General features: G+C 36.9%; 2 protein-coding genes across 2 annotated transcripts in view; both read right to left on the bottom strand.

Annotated features, from left to right (window-relative positions):
* Positions 1-3,053: 3,053 nt before the first annotated feature.
* The window catches only part of LOC136810837 (BTB/POZ domain-containing protein 19-like), a 38,173-nt gene continuing 17,541 nt past the window's right edge, over positions 3,054-23,685 (bottom strand). Inside the window, exons 8-9 of the mRNA XM_067067424.1 lie at positions 6,201-6,326; positions 3,054-3,733 (exon numbers count right to left, since the gene is read on the bottom strand). Coding sequence (XP_066923525.1) covers positions 3,629-3,733; positions 6,201-6,326 — 231 coding nt within the window. The 3' untranslated portion in view covers positions 3,054-3,628. The remainder of the gene's footprint in view (positions 3,734-6,200; positions 6,327-23,685) is intronic.
* On the bottom strand, positions 7,977-13,659 carry LOC136810824 (uncharacterized). The gene is made up of 2 exons (XM_067067414.1): positions 8,391-13,659; positions 7,977-8,026 (listed from the first exon to the last, which is right to left on the bottom strand). Exon 1 carries the CDS (start codon positions 13,322-13,324, stop codon positions 8,867-8,869), a length of 4,458 nt encoding a protein of 1,485 aa, XP_066923515.1. The 5' UTR covers positions 13,325-13,659; the 3' UTR covers positions 7,977-8,026; positions 8,391-8,866.

The raw sequence follows: 23,685 nt of genomic DNA, 5'->3' as shown, positions 1-23,685 counted from the left end.
TTAGATATTTTCAGTAATTAACTAACTTTGATCATTAATAAATTCTAGATATACATTCAACTTTTGCTGATTCAAAGTGCCAGTTGAGACAAAATTTCCTCAGCTTTTTGAAAAATCACTCTTTTGAGTGTTTTTTGAAATTTTTTATATAATTCTAATTCTAAGAAGTATAATCTTTGACTTTCGAATTATTATTTTTTCAGGTGTCCTGGCTTTTACGAGCCCTTGTGGTATCATCGTAAACTTAAAAGAGCTATATATTAGCGAATGAAAACTTCAAGTGTTTGGGCATTTGTTTGAGTTATTGGATTCAGAATTGTTTGTTTTTTCACCGGCTGATTGGGCGGTATACGAATTACAAGAATACAACCAACATTTGGAAGATGACAAATGCAACAAACTTTACGAAAGTTTGTTTCGAGATGTTATGTTATTTTATAACAAAAAGAAAGTTCCCCAAAAGAGAGTCAAATGGATCGTTCACACAGATGGAACAATAACAAACTTGGGCTGTACAAAATACACGAGACATTGTGATCCTGGCGCCATTTACGACACCAAACGTAAAATGAGAATCGATACGCCGCCGTGCTGTCGCCGCAAAATGATGGATGTGTTGGAGAAGCTTAGTACCCATTTAAACAATCATAATGTGTCGTATTTTTTAGTCGGTGGTTTTGTAATGAGTTACGCCCGCTCCAAAAGCATTCTTCATTACGACGAGGATATCGATATGTTTATAGACAGTAAACACTGGACATCAGGACTTTATCGAAAAGCCTTGGACTCGTTTACTAAGGAACATGGCTACTACCAAGAATGGAGAACGAGTGACCACAGAGCAGTAGCAATTTGGTACGGTAATGCTAATTGGAACCGAGTAGGAACGTGGGATTATAAAGTCGATTCTAAGAACTGGTTAAGCGTAAAAAGTAACCAGCTTTACTATAAAGCGGATACGGTGATCCCTCCACTTGAAGTTGTATTGAATAATGTTAAAATCAAAATGCCACGTTGTCCAGCATGCTATGCTCTAATGCGTGTAGGTTAGTTTGTTTTGTTTTCATTACTTAATTCTGGATTCCAATGTTGTTAGCTCGAGCTTTTGTAATATATTAGATTTATGTCCAAAAACATGTGGACACGCAGTTGTTAGTAATTTTACTAAGTTCGTGCAAGTAATGAAACAGAACGACTTATAAAGAGGTAAAATTCTTTTCTCTTTATAATTTAAAAAACAATTATTTCTGATCTGCGAGAGAATGTTTGCTAGGGTTGTAAAAGTCCATGAACCACATTATAGTTGACGGACTTTATATACATTTTATCCAAATTCTACCAAAAGATAACCTATCGAGACTTGAACCTTGGCTTTCATTTTAGAAGTAGGTTCATGAATTGTTACAATGAACAAATGAACTGCTGAAAATCTCGAGCAAACGCACTTTAGATCATAAAAGATTACGGTTATGTCTACTACTGTACGGGCAAATAATAGCAAGTATAGTTCCTTACAAACCAACTTAGAATTATTAGAATTAGAATATTTAGAATTAACGTACCCTGTATTAACGCACTTTGTAATAATAACACATTTTGTAATACCTGACGCACTTTCCATCCCCACCTTAATTTTTGGAGACAATAATTCTATCTTAAAGGAAGTGGGAGAGGAAACTATGCGATATACATGATGTTTCTTTAAATTTTAGAATGTGTATGATGATGCATGCCATCTATAAAGATACGCAATGAACCGGAGAAACGTATCAGAAAGGCTGGCAGACATGGATTATCGATCTGATAGATTTCATTTCAAAAATCATGTTGACTTATGTTGTCGTGAAAATTGTAATCCTGATCATAGTGAAACACTGGATAACTTAGGTTATTTTGTGAAAAAGAAATCACTGTAAGAAAAATCATGGCAACCAACATTTCATTAGTTACAATATTTTGTTAGGCTTTCTATTATACTTTCATATAGAAAGGGTGTTAAAAAATGAAAGCAAAGTACAAAGTTTCAAGTCAACCATAAATGAATTAAAATTATTATTTTTAAAATTTAATTCAGGTCAATACGGAAGTTTGTGAGCAGCTCTTTTCGTAGTTTTTAAAGTACAAAACACATGCATAATGAAAGGGTGTCACTTTAAAATGGTGACGCTGATGAATAAGAGATGAAAAATGTTCCTTTTCGATGAATATTGACATGGTGTATGTATCTGGTATTGTAGTAGATGCATCTGTCTGGAAAGGCAATAACGGCTTATGTGGATCAAAAGGTATTGGCTTTTGCTATATGAAAATGATTTTTACTTTAAGTTAATGATAACACTTCAAGTCAACACCCAAAGTACAAAATTTGCAAGAGGCCCTATGCCCTTTATCCCCTACGTCTCTAATGGACTATCAGGGTTGTTCAATTTGTGTCTTTTTGACACCAAGTTCCCAAAAGGATAAAAAAGATCTAAAGGATTTTTTTGAGCCTTTTTGAGGTCAGTTTGAATTATTATCTCCTTTATATATACCAGATGGTGAAAGGTCTTTTACAGCATCCATTAGTTCCTATCGCAAAATAGGATTCAATCTGCTGTCAATCTAACTTTTCTGTCCATACTAGATATTTATGGCAATGATGAAGAAAAGATAAAGCAAACCTGAAGAAAAGACAAAGCAAACAGACACAAAAGTAAAACGTAGAGTAAAGATCACAACGACAACCGATTCAGACTTCCATATGATTATTGTGAACAACAAGTGATACTTTCATGAACCTAACTGAACAATCTACAAAACATTTTTAACTCATTAAAAGCAGAAAATCTGACGGATCCCTCCTTTTGGCAACGAAATAAGAGGAATAAAAAGATTTAAGACTAAACTTCAAAAGACTCAAGCGAAAGTTAAAGTTTGAGCCAAAGAGAAGTGAGATACGATGATATGTTGGATTATCAGATTCCCTTTCAAAGTTCCTTTCAACATGATTTAGAAAAAAGATATCACATTGGAAAAGAGAAATTACACATAGTTGTTGAAGAAGTTAACTGTTGTAAATACTGCACTGGCAAGTATTGTTTAAACTTCATTGATCTTTCAGTGCATGAAAATGCGGAATACGTAATAATAGTGATATTTAGCTCTCAATTCTAAATAAGGTCTTTCATCAAAAGATGCTATTTCAAACATGAAAGTGAGCTTTGTTCTCACTTATCACCAATTGTGATAACCAACCAGTTCTTTATCATTTTACAGTGCGGGTAAGAAATGATAAATGCAAACAAAATACTAGTCAAAAATAGTACCAATTCACTTTGTAATAAAGGTTTTTCAAACAAAATTAAACGATACCTTAGATCTGCATCTCTAATTTAAAAGGATAAACATAAACTTGAAGCTGCATCCAAATCCATGATTTCTTAATTCAAAACATTGATGGCACCAATACTCAAGAATACGATTTTAATGTGATTTGAATGCCAAAAAACCATTTCAGTAATAAAATCACCTTTTATTGACAACCAGCAAAAGATTGATTCATCATTCATAATCATACCATTCCAAGTGATGTGATTACCCCAAATATCCAAGCATCTATCAATAGAAATCTTGTATGTTTTCTCCATTCTCATTTTTTCCTTGGGATGGTCCCTTTCCTTGGAGTTGTGTCAAGCGTGGAATGAAGTGGTGTCTTCAATGCTAAATGTTTCCAAGCCATCGAAATCTGTTCAACCTAAAAATAAAAGCAGTATTGGAAAAAATATATACTCTAGAAAGACAAGAGAGACATTCACTGGAAATAAACAGAAGACGTTGGACAAAACAGTGAATTGGTATGTCAAAAAAGCTAATTACAAACAAGTTCAAAAGCTTTAACCTTTACCACGCCGAAGCCGTAAATTTACGTTCTAATATATAGCCGAAGCCGTAAATATACGTTTTTCATGGGGTGTTAAGAAAAGCTGCCCTACCGCCTTAAAGACGCCTTTAAATCCCGGGAAATGTCTTATATGACGGAGAGAAAATGTAAACAAACTATTTTCAATAGTTTGAAACCACCTACTTTCGATTTTAACTGTCAAAACAAACTGGAAAATCAGGCAAAATATTCTTTTGGAAATTATGAGCTCATTGACTGCTGTAACTAACTTTTTATGTTTATTTAGTGGAAAATGGTTTGTTTTATTGGTTGGAAATGTTATGTATTGCTTGTTTGTAGTTTAGTCAGTGTTTGAGGTAAGTTTCTGGCTCCTTATTCTTGAGTATGACGGTACATTAAGGGTGAGGACTGGAGGCTTGTCGGCCGTCATCGACCGTCACCGAAACCCAAGTTAAGGCTTCTGATAAGGCTGCAAAGAGTTTTAAAGTGTATATACTATGTTATTTCTATTGCTTTCATGCTGGTTGATGATAGGAAAGTCATTTTTAGCTGTTTTTAGTGATATTTCCCATAAAAATTACCTCAAGGGGCCTCTGCCTTACGTGCCTCTGATTTACGTGGAAATTTTCTCGAAAACCAAGGTTTTCTAAAAATGAATTCTGCCTTTTCTAGTAAAGGTATGATTGTGATTTTTTGGCTAGCAATTGTAGTTATAATGGTGGAAACAATGAGCCAGAAAATTATGGTATCGCAAATGTTCTCCCCACTTTTTTTTTAACCGAAACGTAAAATTTTGAAAAATATGATAAATTGCGTTTTGAATTTTTTTCAACTCTAAGGCAGAAGACTACTGTGTCACCATTGATAGAGGAAAATCCTTTATTTTAACATTTTTGGAAAGCAGGATAGTTGGGCTTTCCAGATTGGGCTTATTTTTTTTAATCGGTTTAGTAGATCAAAAGTTATGACGGAAAGCGTAAAACTGTCATTTTTCCCAAAACGACAAGGCGTGCACGGGGTGAAGTTCCCAGAGAGAAGGCGTGGTAAAGGTTAAATCATACACAACAGAAAAATATACTCTTTATGAATGGCCCATACAATATTTTATAAAATACATGTTTTTTTATAAGAGCATCTAAAATTATTGAATGAAGCCTTCAGATGTTCTTATTACCTTTTAGAGTTTAAGCCTAAAATTGTTCTTATGCTCTTATTTTTGCCATTCCGGAGTATTCTGCATTTTTCTAAGAAATTGGGTCTGCAAAGCCTCAAAGATGTTCTTCACTTGCTCTAAATATTTTGGCCATTGTAGCGTAGCCTTACTTGCTTAGAAAAAATGTGCAGTCTCCTATAAAGGCCAGTCTCCACTTACGCGCACTGCGATCGCACTCTTTGGTTTCAATCCTTTTTGCTTGGAAAAAAGATTACGTCATAAAAATGTAGCGTGCGCTTGAAAAAAAAGTTGAACACATTTCAACTTTTTTCAACCGTTACGTCAGATCGCGCCAATTATTATTATTATAATGTAACAAAGTTCTAGGCGCACGAGGGCCTCTGGAACTGATCGTGATTATACAACGTATTTTACAATTGTCTTGTGTTGAATCTTTTCGGGTGTTTACTCCATGCAGTGTTGAGTCTTTCTTTGAAGACTTTGACTGTCTTTGCTTCAGCGACATCTTTTGGCAATTTATTCCAGGTTGGTATAGTTCGATAAAAGAAGGAATTCGTTTGTACACCACGGAGTCCATCGCTTCCAAAGTTTGGAATCAGCTCAAAGTTGTGCCTTCTGTTTGGTCGCGTTCGACGGGCTATCTTGTTTGGGATGGTATCTTTTTCGTAATAGTTGATGTGCTTGTAAAGTTGGACCATGTCACAAAAGTGTCTTCTAAACTCGAGCGTAGGAAGATCTAATTCACGCAATCGTTCTTCATAAGACATATTACGACATTTTTGAGCAAGTTTTGTTGCCCGTCTTTGTACTCCTTCAATCAGATTTACGTGTTTACGTAGAAACGGAGACCATACTGACTGAGCGTACTCCAGATGCGGGCGAACAAACGTACAATACAATGTTTTAAATGTACTTGTACTCATGTTTACAAATCCTCGATTGATTATGCCAAGTATCGCGTTTGCTTTTTTGACTTGCTTTGCAATGTGTTCTTCAAATGTAAGTTCTGAGTCAATGAGGAATTGCTTCATTTTTCTTTTGACTAGCGTGGAAGCTCTGCTCGAAAAAGTGCGATTGAAGCGCGCACAAGTGGAGACCGGCTTTAAGGGAAGAAGCATAACAGAGACTAAAATAAACAGTTCTCACCGGTATGAAATGTTCTTTCATATTTTCTGTTTCCAGTCTTGCAAGCTCTTCAGCGGACAATAAAGATAATCGAAGGTTGCAGACAACCGTCCTTGAAATCTCACTCAATGGTCGACCCAATGCAACCTGTCAAAAAAAGAATGTTTTACTTTTGAGATTTAGTTTCAAATAAACAATGTTTTACTCTGTGGGTTCTTTGAGTATAGAATATTTTTTTTAATTCACAATTTACGTCATTTTGTCTATCAGATCTTTCTTGACCAAGAGAGATGTTTGAGATGAGTGTACTTCTATTTATTCTTTAGAGTAGGCTTTAGAACCAGAAATAATCTTTTGGGGTTCTTTTATTTAAATTAGTTATCAGATAAAAGGTCATAAAGTTGTGAAATAGTCAACTTGTTATGAATTTCTCTGCCCATTTCCTTAATGATAATTCGTACAACCCCCTACCGGTAGGTATTAATACCTACCAGTAGGGTGTTTTCACCATGCCTCATTTATAGACTCCCACACCCTTATTTCTTGTGTCTAAAATATAAATTTTGCTACATTCTCTAAGCTTATACCCCTGCAGAATGGAAAATAACAATTATTTTCAATGAGAAATTGCAGGGTCTGAAAAAGCTCAGGCGGTCCCCCATCAGTTTTATTCAAAAATACCAAAATTTGTCAAAAAAGCAACATATAATAATTTATTATGGAAAAGAGGTTGTGGTAAGTTAGAACAGTAATTGCTCCGGCCTAGGAGCCTTAAATTCTCTCTCGTCCAACGACGACGACGGTCAAGACATTTTTTGTTTGTTTATCTAATCCGATGATCTATTCCGATTTAACAAAAACGGGTTATCTGATTTCAATAATACTGTGATTTGATTGGCCGAAAGTATTTAAGAAAAAGATGGCTGCCAAAAGTGGACTAGCTGACTGTGTAGCAAATACTGGCAAATCTCAGTGAAAAATTGATCATTTTCATCATTATTCATGATGTTTTGGACATGATTTATGAGAAGTTTGATGCATACTGGCTCTCTGAAGCAAGCGGACCAGACAATGTTGCATCACGACTACTAAAAGAATGCTCGGAACAAGTTGCAGATGCTTACGTTCTGCTGTTTAATGCATCATTGAAACAATCATCAGTACCAAAAGACTGGAAACAGGCTCGTATAACACCCATACACAAAGGTAACAACAAATCTAAATCAAAAGCAGAAAACTACCGACCAGTGAGTCTCACTTCCATTTCGTGTAAACTCCTAGAACATGTTCTACATAGTCATATTATAAATCACCTGGAAGAACAGAAAATACTATCCAACAATCAGCATGGTTTCAGTAAGAACCGCTCATGCGAAACCCAACTCCTAACCACTGTAAACGACTTTGCTAAGGCCTTAAACAATGGTGAACAGGTAGATGCAATACTTCTCGACTTCAGCAAAGCATTTGACAAAGTATGTCATCGTAAATTACTACTAAAACTTCAACATTACGGAGTCAATGGAAAAATCCTTGCTTGGATTAAAGATTTTCTGTCAGGAAGATCACAGAACGTTGTTGTAAGAGGCACAATTTCTGAAAGCTCCCCAGTTACATCAGGGGTTCCCCAAGGAACTGTTTTAGGGCCCCTGTTGTTTCTCGTTTACATCAATGACATGCCTCTAACGGTAGAGTCGTCACTTCCACTCTTTGCAGATGATTCTCTACTGTACAGAATTATAAAACAGCTAGCAGACAGTCATGTGCTCCAAAATGACTTAAACAACTTAGTTTGTTGGGCAGGGCACAGAGACTGACGCGTTTGTAACTTTTATGACATGTTCAAACTGAATGAAGAAAAAAAATACAATGTTTTAGTCTCAAAGAAAATTAAGTAAAATGACAAATTTTAGTCTGAGAAAAAAATTGAAAAAAGTGACAAAAGTTGATCATCCGAAAATTGAGAAAAATTGACAAATCTTAATCTCAAAAAATTGAAAAAAAATGACGAATCTCACATACTGTAAGATTGAGAACTGACCAAAAGTGAGTGGAAAAATTGGCTAGAAATTTCTCCGTAAAAATGTAAAAGAAATATTCATTTCAAAAATTTCATAACCTAATCTTAACCTAGGGAGACACGATGCCTGAGCCCAGATGGCTGGTGAAACACGAAAGAATGAACGAGTGAGAAACGAGAAGGAAACCTACCAGGTAGCCAGTAAATGATAGCTGTGTATTGAGTGCCCAAAAAAATGACAAAAATGACGATTTGTCAAATCAAAGTTAAAAATTGAATTCCATGACTTAAAAAACAATTCTCTTGCTTTGAACCTCACATCTCTCTTAGTAAGGAACAAGTGAGCTCCTTGAAAAAAGTGTCTCGATTTTGATAAAAAACTGACAAAAATTGAACAAAAGATTACATAATGAAACAATAGAAAAATAATGACAACGCACGCATTGAACATAAAATTAAGATGCGTAAAAAAATTAATTGAAAACAGAAGCTAATAAACGCAAAACACTGAAGTGACACTGAAACCATGGAAACAGAAGACTGTTAAATGAGACGCTGTGGATAGGAACTGAGAAATTTTTTGGTTTTATTGAAATTTTACTAAAAGTACATCAGAGCCACCAAGCTCGCATTACACTCCCAGCCAAGACCAACAAAATTTCTCCAGTTAAGTAAAACCATTATCAACAGTTTTGGACATTTCATACATGTCCTTCATTAGATCACAATCATTTACTGAATGAATAAGAATCAAATCTCGAACGGATCTTGAAGTTTCACGAAATGACTTCTCACTATCATTTCGATATTTCACCGCGACACGTCGTACTTTACCATCATCACCAGGTTTAACATTGATCACCATTCCATACGTGTATGTCTTCGACAAGACTGAATCGACTTTCTTGAACAGGACAATATCTCCAACTTCGACGTTTCTATCGTGTTTGAACCATTTCGCTTGGAACATCAATTTTGGAACATGATTCATCAACCACGACTCAAACCATGAGTTGTAAATACTCGAGTTTTGATCGATCAACTTGGATGCATTTGTCGTTGTAAGAAATTCCCCCGTTGGACTGCGATCATTATTACGTCCAATGATTAAACGATTAGGTGTAACAAGATCAAAATTCTCAATGTCGGTGAGGTTACCAATGGCAATTGGACGATCGTTGATCGAGTTGGCTATCATCGAGCAGAGCGTTTCCCATTGGAGAATCGATAGTCTCTCGTTCTGAAGATCCTTTTCCAAAGATGAGTTAATCTCCCGAATTTTCCTCTCGACTTTTCCATGCATGTTGTGTGCACCAACTGGACAAGTTTCAGCTTCGACTCCTCGATCTCGATATAGCTTTCCTTTGATGTCGCTGTAGGATAGACGCATGTCTTTGGTACCTTTTATGAGTTGACCACCTTCGTCACAGAAGATTTTCTTTGGGAATCCATAACGTGATGCGAATCGTATGAACGATTGAAGAAATGCTGGTGTTGAATAGTCATCCATAACGTTGATACATGTTGCAGATGTGACACAACAGCAATAGACGACAAGCCAAATTTTCAAAGTGGCTCTTTTGTTGTGTGTTGAATAACATTTATAAGGTCCACTCAGGTCCAACTGGGTGAAGTAGAAAGCAGGTGCTACGGTAATTCTTGATTGAGGTATTGGACCCATTGAAGCTTGAATTGATTGTTTCTTGAGGAACTTGCATCTCTGACAGCACTTCAAGATGATCTTGACAGTATTCCTTCCGTCAATGATATAAGCCTTTTTGTTGACTTCGCGTAAGGTGGTTTCTACTCCTGAATGTTTTGAAACACGACTGTTCCAATGAACATCTGATATGATGCTGAAGGCAATAGGTGAACAACGATCCACGAGTGGGACACAGAATGATGTTGTAGATAAATCCAGCATTGCTTCAGTGAATCTACCAACGATTGTGATTTGGTTTGAGGGCAGAATACGACCATTGAAGTACAAGACATCATTTTTGTTGACACTTATGGGTTCGTACTTTTTGGTTGGAACGAACTGAACGATCTCAGCAGTGGCCTTTTTGAAGAAGTACGTCTCTGCTTGTTTGATTTCCAGATCTGTAAGATTGGTCGAAGTAACTCGTTGCTTCGTTCTCAAGATGTTGATAAATCGAATTACGTAACCAAGAATACGAATGACTGAGCTGAAATCTCTGTGATTGGGGTCAATTAAGTAATTGGAATATTGATATCTTTCTTGGACAGCATCTGGCAATTGGATGATGTGATGTAGTTGATATTGTCTTTCTTTTTGAACTTCTGCGATGTCCTTTTGGCTGAGTCGAAGGTCCTTGGCTGTATTGGTTGGAAATTCTCCGACGTTTCGAGTCATCCATTCGTAGCCATTGATCCAAGTGGAATCGTCTGAAACATCTTGGATGGTTACTCCCTTCCTCGTCCCCAGATCAGCAATCATGTTGCTTGTGTTCACATAGAACCATTGATCCTTTGAGGTGAATCTGTTGATTTCGTTTACTCGATTTCTGACCCAGGTCTTGAGAGGTTTTTCATCGTTGTTGAGCCAATGAAGGACAATCTGGCTGTCTGTAAATTTGGTTGACGATTGTCGCAAATTTTGCAATGATTTTTTGACAACTTCACTTGAATGAGTATTGACAAGAGCGGCGTACAATTCAGCTCTGGGCATCGACATATCCTTTGGTACAGTTCTTGATCTGGCGAAGATTAATTGACAAGAGTAAGTGGAATCTTTACGTAGAAATCTGGCATAGATCGCGGTGCACGTCATGTGTTGGCTTGCATCAGCGAAATCTAGGGTGTTGATTTGCAAATTGACAGCATCTTCTGGAACGACAGCTCGACGAAATCGGACGTCGCCAATTTCTTGGATTGTATCGAAGTTGTTTACCCAAATCTCTCGAAGATTGTCTGGAATCTTGTCATCCCAATCCAGCTTCAAATGAACGAGTGTCTGGAGATCAATCTTCATTCCAGCAATGAGTGGTGTGAGCTTTCCAGTAAGATCAAATACTTCGGCGACCTTTGATGCACAGTGTCTTCTGGTAAGTCTCTCTGGGATGACATTTGAAAATTTGGAAGGTTTTTTGCCACGTATCTTCTTAGCAAAGTTCATCTCCCCGATGTTGAGCGAAATTTGATCAGCTTTAACGAACCACTTCAAACCGGCTATGTGGATCATCGTTCCGTCTTCGGTAAGCTGTGGTGGAGGGTCTTCTCCGGAAAATGCTACACCTTTCAATTCAAATCCACCACGATTGAGTGACAATTCTATCTGGTCAGCAAGTTTGTGAGCTGCTTTGTGATCAGGTGCACCTGTGAGACAATCGTCGACGTAAACATCCTTTTGAACCACATTGTTTGCCTCAGGAAACTCCTCCTTTGAAGCTTCAGCAACCTTTCGAAGGGCGTGTTCCGCTTGGTTGCCTGACGATCGAACGCCATAAATGAGCGTCTTGATAACTTTTTCATCTGGTTGCTTGTTAATGTCGAGGTCAGGATGCCAGAGGTATCGTTGGTAGCACCAATCTTTCTCTGCCAGTTTGATCATATTGTACATTTTCTTTACATCTGAATGCATCCCAACTGGTTGAACTGACCAACGGATGAGGATTTCTTGTAGCCTATTGAGATTGTTACGACCCTTGGCTAAGATATCGTTTAGGCTGTACCCAGAAGATGTTGATTGAGATGCGTCGAAGACGATGCGACAGGGTGTGCTTAGAGAGTTTCCCTTCCAGACGGCTCTCCAGGGTATGAAGTAGTGTATAGGTGAACTGTGAAGTCTTGATTGAACATCTTGGGGTAGGTTACGAACAAATTCAACATACCCAAGTTTCTGAAGCTTCCCTTCAGATTGGAGGATATCTTCTTTGTCAGTGAGGTTTGATGGTTGATTGAGCTTCTTCAATTGCTGGATGTAAACTTTCATTGCTTTATCTTTGTTGTTGGCGAGACGAGTTGTTGGATCAGCAATGAAGGGTAATGAAGCAGATGAGATGGATTGGTCGAAGTCGATCTTGACTGAAGAATTGATGAGACTTTGTTCGACTTCTTCTTTGATTGAAATAGTTTCGTTTGATGAATCATGTTTACAGTCTTTGCAGCCTCGACACTTTGGACATCGATAGTCAATTTCACTTCCTGCTCCTTCCACCTCTTCGAAGACTTTCATTGAAGTTGACAGGAATGCTGATGTTGAATCTGGTTGGTATCCCAAAAGAGGAAGTTGAGGTTTGACCTCCCTCACGGTTGGATGGATAGCAATGTGGTGGTATAGATGAACATTAGTGAAGACTTTGTGAGGACCTCCGACAACACCACGACGACCTGATGAATCTTGGAAAACTGACTGATACAACGTGAGTCCTGATGGTAGCTGATGGATCAATTTTGGATGGTAACGAAGATACCTTACACCAATCATAACGTGAACTTCGCCACCGATTGAAGGAGGTAGCTGGGGCAGTGGTTGGTTACCACCTGATATTGTGTAGCTTCGCTGAATGTCTTTGAAGACTTCGTCAAGTGGATAGGTTGGCATGATTGATGTGATCCTTTCCAAGCAAGGACCTGACATTAAGACATCATCACCGTCAAAGAGAGGTAACTTGACACGATATGATCCAAGGGTTGATTTAGTTGAACAGTTGCCAACACCACCAAGACTGATAGGATTGGATGATTCTTGTGAGCATCTGGCACCAAGGAGTTTAACTGCAGATTTGCTGATGATGAAATCACTGCAGCCGGAATCGAAGAAAACGAGAAGCTTCTTACCATCGACGTTGATGCGTTGTAAGGCGTAGATTCCTCTGTCATTACAGTCTTGATTGTGGATCTTGTGGCACTCTGATTCTTCAAGTGTCAAGCTGAGGTTGTGAGCAAATTCTGGTAGTGATGGATTACGTATGAAGCGTTGAACGTACTTTGCAAGTAATTGATCGTTTTCGGATTTGTGTTCCTCGCAGTCAAGGAAGTGTTTCTTAACATCATACCTTCGATGAGATGGATGTGGACATACGAAGTCTCGTTGGCATCTTCCTTCGGCGTGCTTTCCAGTTGTAGCGTCAGCACCAGGCACTACTAGAACGAAAAGCATTCGTCGTGGACACACGAACGGTCAGTCATTCGCCACGAACGGTCCATCCGTTCGTCACGAATGCTTTTCGAGCGACTTTCTTTTAAAGCGTTCGTCACAAACGCTTTCTAGATTTCGACTCATTCGTGACGAACGCTTTAACAGGGAGGCGTTTGTCACGAATGCTTTATGATTTATGACGAATGCCTAAGCGTTCACGACGAACGCTTTGCTTTTAAGCGAAAGTCTAAGCGTTCATGACGAATGCTTGTGCATTTTTCACGAACGCTTTTCAAATAGGGTCAAATCCAAACCGTTCGTGACGAATGGTTTGGTTCAAAGGGGTTCGTGGCGAATGACAAAAAGAGATAGACTATGTTTAAAGTGTTCGTCACTTTAAATAAAACATCCCTTTATCACAGAAACAAAGAAACAAAAATTTACTTGAATTTCAAACTACCATCATCCACTAAATATTTGAGACAAAGGGGAGTTCCCGGTGTAATTTTGAACACCACAATTGATTTTTAAGCGCCTTAAACTACAGTTGGAAAGTAGAGTTTTAACATGAGACTTAAGACTTAGGAGGAGCTTAGGATCTCAGGATTTAAAAGCTCAAATTTGCTCAAATGAGGCTTGGAATATAGCCTAGAAGCCACCAAACCCCTCTAAAATCGAAATATTCAATGGAAGAAAGTCGAATTACTACAATAGCAATTCTCGCCCGAACTTTAAATTCTGAAAAACGTTAAAATACACTAAAATCTCAATATATTTCGAGGGTGATTGTAGCGACAATAGAATTTCAAACCTCACTTGTCTAAAGCAGGAAGTTCTCCTTTGGACTCATCGCGTCCAGCACCTCAATTTATCCCTACTGATAGTCAATTTTCAACTTGTCACTGAAACAGGAGTGTGCTGTATGTAATTCGTAATTAAAGGGAGTTTTGAATTGAAAAGGGTTAAAGTATCTAGCGGTGAATCAGATCCCAACCATTCTTTGCATAACTCTGAATTATAATACACTCAAAAAATATAATCTTAATTCTTATTACTTGGACAAATGTTTCTTGATTTTTGTTACTGTATGATGGCAATGATTAGGGCTTCTGTTTTTTACCTACATTACACCCCCTTCTCACCGACCCTCTGAGACCCCTTCCGCCGGAAAATTGGCCGAAATATCGTTCCCAGTGGAAAATTAGACTCTAATTTTTGTCCCAGTTGAAAATAATCAAATAAAAAAATCCTTGCTTAAACTTGTGTGCTATTTTTCTCTATCCCCACTGAATTTTCTGACAAATACATATTTTCTGGGAATGTTAAAAAAATGTCTGGAAGGGCAAAATATTCATTCGAAATCATCATCATTCATTCAAAAGTCGTAACAACACGCAATGAAAACAAGGAACATTGGCTCTATATAGACTTCTACTTTCTGAAATATGTACATGTTAGTATCATCCCCATCAAGTTTTTGTCCGTTATTTTTACCCCCTCCCACCCCGGGCGGAAAAATTCTACCAGATCTGTGAGAAGGGGTGATACATTTGCTTGATTCCAGATTCTTTTTAGGTGTGAGCAAAGTTTCAGCCTGATTTGTAATTGGATGAAAATTTGCGTGACTCATTTTATGTTTTTTATATTTAAAAAATATTACAATGAACAAATTTAGGCGATTTTCTTGATCGTAACGAGAACATGGTATGATGTATATGGGGGTTAAGCAGTGGCGTTGTGGGAAAATTTTTCTGGAGGGGCCAAAGTCAATTTTTTTTAAATGGCGCCCCCCCCCCCCTCCAATTTTTCAAAGTGGTGTCCCCACCCATCATTTTCTAAACTTTTACCAAATTCATTTGCCTAGGCATAATGAGGAAGGAAATATTTAGTGGAGAAGAGTAGATTTATCTTTGACGAATGGAAAAGGGAAAAACAGGCTCCACCATGGTTGGGGCCGACTAGAAAATTTTTTCAAATCAACTGCCAAGATACCCTAAATCACTAAATAAAAATAGACAAATTTGACACTTGCTAGAGTGAAAAGAAACTTAAAGGAACAATGTGTTATGCGAGCGAAGCGAGCGAAAAAATAGATGTTTTATGATTTCAATATTGTTGTCAGCAGATTGGGACGCAGTTAGCTTTTCATTTAATAATACTATATTGTACACAAAAAAACTTGTAAATTAGCTAGATAACAAAGAAGTTACCAATTAACTGTATTGCGAGCGAAGCGAGCGAAAAAAATTGCAAGTATTTTAAAATTATCTCAGTAAAATTGGTCCTGGGCGCAATTTAAGGCGCATAAAGTATGATTTTTAAGATTGGGGCGTTTAAAAAAATCTCTTTTGGCGCCCCTTGCTCTTCGGCGCCCCTTCAAAAAAGCTCCGCTGGGGGGCCGGCCCCCCCTGCCACAACGCCACTGGTTAAGAGAGGGCTGCTGATCGGGGACTAATTTATTTAATCTCTTTTTTCAGCATGATATTACAATATTTAGATTTAAAAAATTTGAGACAGTGCTTGTAAGTACAAATTACTGGTTTGAGAAAAAAAACATTGGTGGTTAGAAGTTTTATATCATGTAAAGTTATCAAGGTAAAGTGACTAACATTGTAGGATTCATTATCTCCCAGTTTGAATATTTCGATATTTCGGCTAGCGTCTCTTCGACTTTTAAATTGCCGTGTCGAGTTTTTATTTAGGTCAAAGAAGGTTGTTGTTGTTCTTGAGGGGGTATTACAAAAAGTGATGATTCTTAACTTCATCTCTAAAAGGTTAAAAGGTCTTCTTAATCGACTTTCTACAACCGAAAAGTACAAAATATCAATTCTATCATCCGTCGATCTGACATGAAAAGCGAGATTAAAATCATCTTGTGATGTTTTTCTTAAACGAGCCGATCAATCAATTTGTACGTATTTTTCCGTCCGACATTAAGTGTCGTAACAAACTATACACTCTTATCTTTTTCCTTAGAAAGACAAATCGTTGAAGCACCAAGGCAAGAAGCATAGTCATGAGTCAATCGTTCTCGTTTGAAGATAGAGTAAAGAGTATAAAGAGAATTTTTTTAAAGACAATCCGAAGATACGTTTCAGCAAGATGAGATACGAGCACTGCAAAAAATTTGTCCCACAAATGAACTGAATACAGACTTGAGCAGTATTTCGGCTGTTATTTTCTTAGTATGATTGAACCCCCGGTGGGGGGAGGTACTTCGGCAAAAATATGGGCGCTGGGTATGACGCGTGCCTTAAGGGCTGGGTCACCCTCCCAAAGTCTCTCTAAGGTTTACCAAGATCACGGCTTTGGGGGATCTCTTTTTTGTGACACTGTAATGTCTTCTTTCGAGAGTAGAAAATGTTGCAAGAGCTTGTCAATCAATTAATTTCGCAAATTTTCAAGGAAGAAAGAAAAGAAACCTAATAAGTTTACCTGATTTAGTTAAGTTCAAAGAGAAGGGGATTTTTTGGCCTTTGATTTTAATGGTCAAGCAACTTCGAAACTTATAAAATTAGTTTTGTTGATATTTTTACCTACCTGTTTCCTTTTACCCCTCTGATTAATAAATATGTATTTTAAAAACGTTCTCTTTAATAAAGCCCTCTTTATTCCAGTTTATATTTGGGCTGAAACTTTGAAGAAACTAGTGTAAGTCGGGTGTAAGTTAAGTTAACTATATACATAAAAGGTTTTAAAAAAAAAACTGAAAAAAGAAAGTTTAAAAAAATTTGCAAACGATACATACATCTCTTGATTGACTCCCTCCCTCACGTATGCTTTTTGAAGAACCCTTTTTGTTACGTATGGAAGTAATTAATTAGGAGATTCCAACCCGTTCTTACTTCTACCGACAAAGCTTTCCGCGATATTTTTATCCCCAACCAAAACTTGCATTTCATTCCATTTTTAACCTCCCACGACCTTTTTGCACTCTTATATAATTTCATCAAAATGGGGTGAAATGAGTGGTTCTCCCTCTGGGTAGAAACACTTATTTCCAAAACTACTAAAGTAAAAATTTTTGAATGTTCTAAGGTGAGCCAATTTTTCCCGTCGAAGCTTTGGCCTAGGCTTCTATTATTCTCAAACGAAAAAAGCTTCTACAGGAAGTATATCTATAGGGTCTGTGAATCAGCTATTGTTTTTCCTCCAGTAGAGTAAGGGACTTGCGAAAAGGTACTATGTAGAATTTTCTTATTTAATACTAACTGTTATTTATTTATTTGCAAACTTTCTGTTTTATAAGCTTTTTTGATTGTTTTAAGACAACCAAATACTACTTTAGGCGTACAGACTGGCAGACTTTCACGGGTAGAAACTTTCGCGATTTTCACGAATTCTATTTTAGCCCTTTTCGCCGAGGTAAATGTCTTTGAAAATTCTGGACAAAATAAAAAAATCTGTAAAACGTCTAACTTGAAATAAAATGTAAGATTTATGGCACTTTTTAGCCTGTTAAAGTCTCATAGTCAAAATACATAAGTTTCAATCCAGTTCTAGAAGTATACGCTCGCGAAAGTAAGTGTTGTAAATTTCGTGATTCTTCGATCTCGCGAAACTTTGCACGCCTCAACAAGTACGCAAGTACTCAATTTCAATCCTTCATTTTTTTCGACAATAAAACTGGAAATCAGAGAAAGATAGTGAAGCACGTTTCTAAGAGCGTGGGAAATTTATATCACGTAATAAACATTGGAATGTCTTCTTTTTCTTTTAAATGTTGCAAAAAAGGAGAAAAAAATGTTGCAAGAAAGGAGAAAAAAATGTTGCTCAGTGGCGGCTTATTTGATCTTCATAAATGACACTGCATTATCTTCTTTTTCTTTGCAAAGAGCAGAATTGGGGGTGAGCACAGTGAAATACGCTAGAAAGTGAATTTCGATAAATGATGAGCTTGACATGGGCAAATGTATCAAATTCAAATAAAAAATGATAATCAAGCATCATCTGATTATGATCATTTCTCCCCAACATGTTGCTAAATAGAGAAACCTTCGATTTGTAACATTTCAATCTCCAAGAGAAAAGGAGTGAGCCTATAAAAGTAATTTTCCATTAAATAAAGGTAGAGTACTGAGACATATAAAAAAGGGAAACATTTCTTTCTTTAAAAATTTATTTATAAGTAGATACCAGTATTGGACTCGCCCGTGGTGATGACGATCTTTAATATGTTCGAGACGGGAGTTATTAAAGTCAGCGCTTATTTATGAAAATCAAATTTAAGAATCTTTGGGCCTTTTTATCGATTATCTTTCCAAGATTCGAACTCGTATGTCGTATACTCCATTTTGTTTTTGAGATACTGCCCATAATGGTTAAGCTTAAATACTGCTGTGGTGAAGTGTCTATCTTGATTTGATTTGAAAATTGTCACTCGATTTGTCTTTTGAAATTCACTAACCATGTCAAACGAAAACGGCGTAAATTAACCCACATTTAAGGTAATTTTGAACAATATCTTTGAGCTGCCGTAACTAATTAACGATTTAGACCTTTACAAATGTAAAAAACAAATTCAATTGCCTATTCTATAGTATAGTATAGTAAGTATAGATTAATAAAATATCAAAATATGCGTAGTGGGAACTGATAATTTATACAATCTTTCAGTATCTACAGTTGTTGCTCACTAATTCGACGTTCTACTTTTCGATACGCTCCATTACTTGAGAAAAATCCAACACACCCCTGTGTCACTAGACCCGGTGGGAAAATATCCTAGAATTTCAGCCCCACTGGGAGAATGACTTTGATTTCATCCCCACTCGAAATTTAATGTTTAAAAATTGCACTCCAAAACCATCCCCATGGACTTTTTACCTTGGAACAACAGAATTCAGGCGCTTTTTTCAAGAGTCAGCCGGAAAAATTGAATTCTAATTTCACGGTGGAGACAACAATATGGTGTGTGTAATTCTCCTTGTGCTTGTGCATGCTTTAATAAATAGTTCTAAAATGAATTTGGTCTTCGTTTGAAATTTGAAATACATTTGTGCTTAAAGTCAGTAATAAGATTATTGTCATCAAAAATTGAAATGGCAAAGTATTTGATGTCTCACGTCTTGGTTTGGCTAAGTCGTTACTTTGTATGGCATTTTTGCATAAAGTTTCCACATGATAATTATTTTCATTACTGGATTTTAAATTCAATGACATTTTCGAATTTACTTCGTAAACATAACGAACGCTTTAATAATATAGTCTACCTTTTTCTGACATTCTTCACGAACAGATTTTATTTTATTAGCGTGACTCTATTCGAAAAGCGTTCGTGAAAAATGCACACATTCGTCATAACGCTCAGACATTCGTTTTAAGAGGCAAAGCGTTCGTCATGAACGCTTAAACTTTCGCTTAAAAGCAAAGCGTTCGTCACGAACGCTTAAACTTTCGTTTAAAAGCAAAGCGTTCGTCGTGAACGCTTAGGCATTCGTCGTGAACGCTTAGGCATTCGTCGTGAACGCTTAGGCATTCGTTATAAATCATAAAGCATTCGTGACAAACGCCTCCCTGTTAAAGCGTTCGTCACGAATGAGTCGGATTCTAGAAAGTGTTTGTGACGAACGCTTTAAAAGAAAGTCGCTCGAAAAGCATTCGTGACGAACGGATAGACCGTTCGTGACGAATGACTGACCGTTCGTGTGTCCACGACGAATGCTTTTCGTTCCAGTAGTGAGGGAAGAGACATTGCATGCAGTAGTTTCTTTCACGAAGGATCTTGAGACGTTGAGCAGGTGTAGCCAAGACGAATGTTCTGCATGTGAAGTATTGAAGGATTTTGGTGCCGTTTGGACCAGATGATGGAATGTGACCAATGGTACCAGTGGGCTCGTTGCAAATTGTGCATGATGTTTCTGGACTCGTGATGTGGGACGATGATCGTCTGTTGGAGCCTGTGTTTGATCCTGAGCTGCCCGATTTTCTTTGATCATCCTTTGAATTTGATGCATCCTTGGCAGTTTGGAGGAGTGACTTTTGTATATGAACCTTCTTTTCACGTTCGAGGAATGTGATGAGTTTCAACCAAGTCTGTTTTTCTGATAGGTCATCGTCGATGATGGATGTGAGGAATTTGGTTGTCCTTTGATTACCAAGAAGGTTGTAGATTGTAGATAGTCCATCTCCGTAGTATAGATGTTCTTCCACCTTGTGATCCTTTGCAAGCCTCATAGTTTCGTTAATGACGTTGATGATCTTGCCAAGACTGGTTGTCAACTTCTCTGAGTTGTTAGACTTGACGTTGTCTAGCTTTGATAACTCTTGCAACTTTTTGTGGAGCATAATTTTGGCGTCACCAAAAGCATCTTCTAGGTGGCGCCATATCAGGTCGATATCATCGAGACTTTTGACGAGAGTTAGAGCTGGGTCGACCAGAAAATTATTCTTCAGAAGGTCTGGAAGCAAACGACTTGGTGTTGAGTGAAGATGAATTTTCTCGAAATTAGACTTGAATGTGTAAAAGTCAATTTTTGATTCATACCCTGCAAATGGTTGAAGCTTGATGTTGAGTGACAACTTGTTGAAGGTATTGAGTTTGTCTGGTTCACGATTGCTGACTTCAGATTCAAGTGATTTGGTATAAATTTGTCTGAGCGTGGTAAGTTTTTCAAAATGTTTGCTGATACTTTTAACGTCATCGTCTCGTTGTTTATCGAGTACTGGAGATTTTAAGAGTTCTTTGTACTCAACAGCAACTTTATCAAACTTTTTGAGATGATTGTGTTGGTTGGTCTTCCATTCGATTAGCTGTTCGAGAGAAGCTTTGGATGGGTTGCCACTGTAAACATCTTGAAGTTCCGATATCTGGCGAGCAATATTGATTATTGAGAAAGCTACTGATTGATCATTGAGACGAAGTTGATCGTGCTTTTCCTTTTCTTGAGTAAGACGAGAATTTAACTTATGATCTCTCGATCTTACGATGAAATCTTTAATAAGGTTGAGCGTTGATAGAACAGGAAGATCGGATTCTCCTAGCTGATGGTTCTTACGTCTGAGCTGGACTCGTAATTCCTCAAGCTTCTGGACGGTAAGGTCTGTATCTGTGATGGTTGAGGATTCGATGGGGTTCTCATCGATGACGTCATGAACTTGTTCGATGATGACCTTCATATCGATTTCCAATGACTTGCTGGTTTCATCATGTGTTGACATGGTGACGGGTTGATCAGATGTTGAGTCTGGTGATTTCGGTTCGACGTCACCGGTCAAGTGAAGAGTACGGTAATTGATGCGTGGAACGTTACGTAATTTCATTCAATTATGTGACGTCATAACACGTGACGACGAGTGAGCGAGTTAACGAATGAGTGATATGATTGACCGATAATTGACACGTGACTTGTCGGAATTACCGTCTGTTTGAATGTTGGGCAGGGCACAGAGACTGACGCGTTTGTAACTTTTATGACATGTTCAAACTGAATGAAGAAAAAAAATACAATGTTTTAGTCTCAAAGAAAATTAAGTAAAATGACAAATTTTAGTCTGAGAAAAAATTGAAAAAAGTGACAAAAGTTGATCATCCGAAAATTGAGAAAAATTGACAAATCTTAATCTCAAAAAATTGAAAAAAAATGACGAATCTCACATACTGTAAGATTGAAAACTGACCAAAAGTGAGTGGAAAAATTGGCTAGAAATTTCTCCGTAAAAATGTAAAAGAAATATTCATTTCAAAAATTTCATAACCTAATCTTAACCTAGGGAGACACGATGCCTGAGCCCAGATGGCTGGTGAAACACGAAAGAATGAACGAGTGAGAAACGAGAAGGAAACCTACCAGGTAGCCAGTAAATGATAGCTGTGTATTGAGTGCCCAAAAAAATGACAAAAATGACGATTTGTCAAATCAAAGTTAAAAATTGAATTCCATGACTTAAAAAACAATTCTCTTGCTTTGAACCTCACATCTCTCTTAGTAAGGAACAAGTGAGCTCCTTGAAAAAAGTGTCTCGATTTTGATAAAAAACTGACAAAAATTGAACAAAAGATTACATAATGAAACAATAGAAAAATAATGACAACGCACGCATTGAACATAAAATTAAGATGCATAAAAAAATTAATTGAAAACAGAAGCTAATAAACGCAAAACACTGAAGTGACACTGAAACCATGGAAACAGAAGACTGTTAAATGAGACGCTGTGGATAGGAACTGAGAAATTTTTTGGTTTAATTGAAATTTTACTAAAAGTACATCAGAGCCACCAAGCTCGCATTACATAGTTCACTGGGAAAATAACTGGTCAATGGAATTTCATCCCGATAAATGCAAACTTATCCGTATCACAAACAAAAGAAAGATGATCGAAGCTTCTTATTCCATCCATGGTGTCCAACTTGAGAATGTTGACCAAGCAAAGTACCTCGGCGTAACCATAACGAAAAATCTAAATTGGAAAAAACACATTAGCAACATCATATCAAAAGCAACTAATGTTCGTCTTTATCTCCAAAGAAATCTTCACCACTTTGACAAAGAATCTAAACTCCTATGTTACAAAGTATTTGTGCGACCAATCTTGGAATATGCTAGCTCTGTTTGGAGTCCAAATAGTACACAGCTACTCATCAACAACTTAGAAATGGTACAAAGAAAGGCGGCTCGTTGGGTGGAAAACAAGTGGCAATATGTCTTCAGTCCAACTCGAATGATCAAATCACTTAAACTGGAGTCATTGGAAACTAGAAGACAAATAGCATGTCTGAAGTTACTATTTGACATCAACAATAATTCAAAATTTGTGGACGATCAATTAAAACCAGCACGTCAACGCTGTGTAAATATTAGATACAAGCGACAACATGCCCGACTGAAAGTTTATGAGAACTCGTACTTTCCCTTCACCATTGACTTATGGAACAAATTACCATCAAAGATATCAAATATATTAGATAGAAATAAATTTATAGCAGAAGTAGAAAAATCATATGAAACCTAATTTATTATGACTAAGAACACCTATACTTCGAGATTCTTAAGTTCCCGCCTTTCTGTTATCCTTACCTTCAGGTTTGAGCATTTACACTCCTCAATACCCTCGTTTTCTTTTTCCCCATTAAATTTTCTTTTGTTAAGTTTTTGGTATTTTGATGATCACCTTTTTCGAATTGCGCCTTTTTAATTTTTTTTAGAATTTTAAACTAATAAACTATTTATTCAATATATTTTAACATTTTTTATTATTTTTACTGTCTTACTATTTATTACTATTCATTATTGTATAACTATTTATTATTGTATAATATTCTTCTTCCTTTTTATACTTTTTTATTTTTATAAACAAGTTTTTGTTAAATATTTGCGATGTTAGCTTTTTTAGGCTTATGCAAATAAATGGATAGAAATAGAAATAACAATGTGGAAAGAC

The sequence above is a fragment of the Clytia hemisphaerica genome, unplaced genomic scaffold, assembly GCF_902728285.1.
Source record: "Clytia hemisphaerica strain Z4C2 unplaced genomic scaffold, Clytia hemisphaerica genome assembly, whole genome shotgun sequence".
Classification (NCBI taxonomy): Eukaryota; Metazoa; Cnidaria; class Hydrozoa; order Leptothecata; family Clytiidae; genus Clytia; species Clytia hemisphaerica.
Note: the sequence above shows the minus strand (reverse complement) of the source record. Positions and strands in the feature narration are given on the sequence as shown.

Coding starts and splice junctions, on each gene's coding strand:
- LOC136810824 (XM_067067414.1), bottom strand. CDS start 13,324: ATGCTTTTCGTTCTAGTAGTGCCTGGTGCTGACGCTACAACTGGAAAG.